Consider the following 2,421-nt stretch of genomic DNA (forward strand, 5'->3'; position numbering starts at 1 on the left):
GCGTCGTCGCCCTCGCCGCTCTGCGACACCAGGCTGTCGTAGTAGCCCGGGATGCGCAGCGCCGCCGCCCCGGAGCACTCGGCCCAGATCTTTGCACGGTACGCCACGGGGATGCCGCCCAGCACCAGTGCCTTGAAGCCGTTCCACTTGGCCCGCCCGACCTTGCCCTTGTTGCCCAGGTTGGAGATGCCAATCATCTCGCCGTCCGCCACCCGGGCCTCGGGCAGGATGATACCCGGCCGCTCGTATCGGGCTTCCGCCGCCGCCGTGGCCGCGGCGATAGCGGCCTCGCCCTCGCGGTGCCTCTCCGCCCTCACCTTGCGCAGAAACTCGTTCCACTGCGCCGTCTTGTCCCGCTGTAGAGAGTCGTGCAGGTCGCTGAGCTGCTGGAGGAGCAGCTTGACCGGCTCCGCATCCTCCTTGACGAGCATCCCCGACGTCGAGTCCTGCTGCTGCTGCTGCTCCGACGGCGGCTGCGTGAGCGTCGTCTCGTTGTCAATGGCCGTCGTGGTGCTTGCCAGGGGCATGAGCCCCGAATCGGTTGGCGTGATCGCCGGCGACCGCGCCGAGCGCTCAACGAGCCGGTGGCTGGACGTGGTGCTGGCCCGGTCGTCGGTGCCCTCGGTCACGGACACGGTCGTGGCGCTGATGCCCGGCGTGTGGCTCAGCAGCTCGGTGGGAAACGTCGCGATCTTGAGGTAGTCCTGCCAGCGCTTCGCCTTATCCTCCCCTGGACCTCTCTCCTCCTGCGAGCTGGGGCTGCCGGGCCGCGGCTCGCTCGACACGCTCATCTTGGGGCTGGGCGGCTCGTCCATGGCGTTGGGCAGGATGCCTGCCCGGTTGCCGTTGCCCAGCATCTCTCGGCGACCGCCGTTGCGGATGTTGTGCGCCATCTGCGAAGCCTCTCGCTGCCGCTTCTTGCGCCGCTGGTCGTATATGAAGCCGAACCGGTCCGTGAGGTACTCGCTGTTGGGGTAGTTGTTGTACATCTGCGTCAGCGTCGGGGGCTGGGACTCGGGAGGCAGGATGGCGTCCATCTCGACGGGCCCAAAGTTATCGGGCCGCAGGGAGGACGAGCCGGGTGAGCTGCCGGAGCCGATGCCTCGCACCTCCTGGGTCTGCAGCTTGGCGCTGGCCGAGGCCGTCGACGGCGTGGACCGGCCCATAGCCATGAGCGCCTTGGGGCCGCCGGCAACAGACACGGCGCGCGACGAGCGGCTGGTGCGGTTGCTGGCAACGGACCCCGTCCTGGCCGCCTCCGACCGGGCAGCACTGCTCGCGGCACGCCCCCTGGCCTCGGCCTCGCGACTCGCGACGGCGCCGCCGGCAACGAGCCGCAGCGTCAAGCTGGCGATGGATTTCCGTTCGGGCGTGGAGGCCGAGTGTATGCTAGACGGCCGGCTAGAGCTGTTGTTACCGGAGTTGCTGGTCGTCTGGGTCGGAGGCTCAAAGAGGTCGTCCTGCAGCGGCGGTCGCTGGCCGAGGCTCGAATGCGATCGTATGACAGTCGACCTGTTGGATCCGTCTCTCAAAGGCGTCTTCTTAGACGTGCCGCCCCAGAGATAGTCCTTCCATCCCTTGAGCGTGCCGGCCCCCTTTGGACTCTCCGAGCTGTTTCCCGGCGCAGAGGCGACGCTGCTGGCCCGAATCGTACCGCCAGCCGCATCCGTCTCGCCGAGTGCGCTCTCCGTAACTGTGTCCCGCATGGCGTCGCTCATGAGGTCGCTGAGCCCGCCGCCGTCCCGCTGGAATTGCCCGTTGCTGCGCAGCTCGCTCTCCACCACCTTGAGTCTCGTCTCGAGCTCGAGGCTGGACAGGCCGCACTCACGTATAATCTTGCGCAGCGCCCGCTCGCGCTCGTCGGCGCGCCGCCGCAGGTTGGCAATCTGGGCGTCCCGCTGCGCAAGGTCGCCGGCGATCTGCCTGACGAGCGACACGGCCCCGTGCCTAGCGACGAGGCGCTCGAGGTGCTTGTCGTCGGCCTTGTGCAGGGCGCCGGGGACCGTCTGCGAGAGGGGCGCATCCTCAAAGAGGGCCTCGCGGGCCGAGTTGCGCCAGGTCAGGCTGTCGACGATGGAGGAGGCGGCGCTGGCGCCGCTGAGGGCCTTGACGCGGGCGGGCCTGTCGGGCTGGCGGATGGCGGCCTTGAGCTGGTTGTGGTCGGGGTTGTTATCATGGTCGTGGTCGTGGTTGCGGTCGTGGTCTTGACGAAGGTCGCTGTAGGCGTCGGCGAAGCGGTCGGTGGCGGGCAGCTCGGGCGAGAAGCTGGGGAAGCTGGTGAGGGACTTGTCGCTCTCGGCGATGCTGCTGGCGGAGCTGCTGAGGTGGTGGTGGTTGAGCAGCCCTGCGCGGGCCTTGCCGGTGCGGACGCTGCGGTGCGAGCGGTACGAGACGTTGCTCGACTGCGAGACGGAGCGTTCC

The 2,421-nt window shown here is 68.6% G+C and overlaps 1 protein-coding gene across 1 annotated transcript; it reads right to left on the minus strand.

The window, feature by feature from the left end:
• Positions 1–29: 29 nt before the first annotated feature.
• BBK36DRAFT_1163865 (hypothetical protein) lies at positions 30–2,402 on the minus strand (the record flags this gene model as incomplete). The annotated part of the gene is made up of 1 exon (XM_024894587.1): positions 30–2,402. A coding segment is annotated over one exon (2,373 nt), but the record flags the coding sequence as incomplete, so codon positions are not given.
• Between the last annotated feature and the right edge of the window lie 19 nt (positions 2,403–2,421).

This window comes from Trichoderma citrinoviride (genome assembly GCF_003025115.1).
Source record: "Trichoderma citrinoviride strain TUCIM 6016 unplaced genomic scaffold BBK36scaffold_158, whole genome shotgun sequence".
In the NCBI taxonomy this organism is placed as follows: domain Eukaryota; kingdom Fungi; phylum Ascomycota; class Sordariomycetes; order Hypocreales; family Hypocreaceae; genus Trichoderma; species Trichoderma citrinoviride.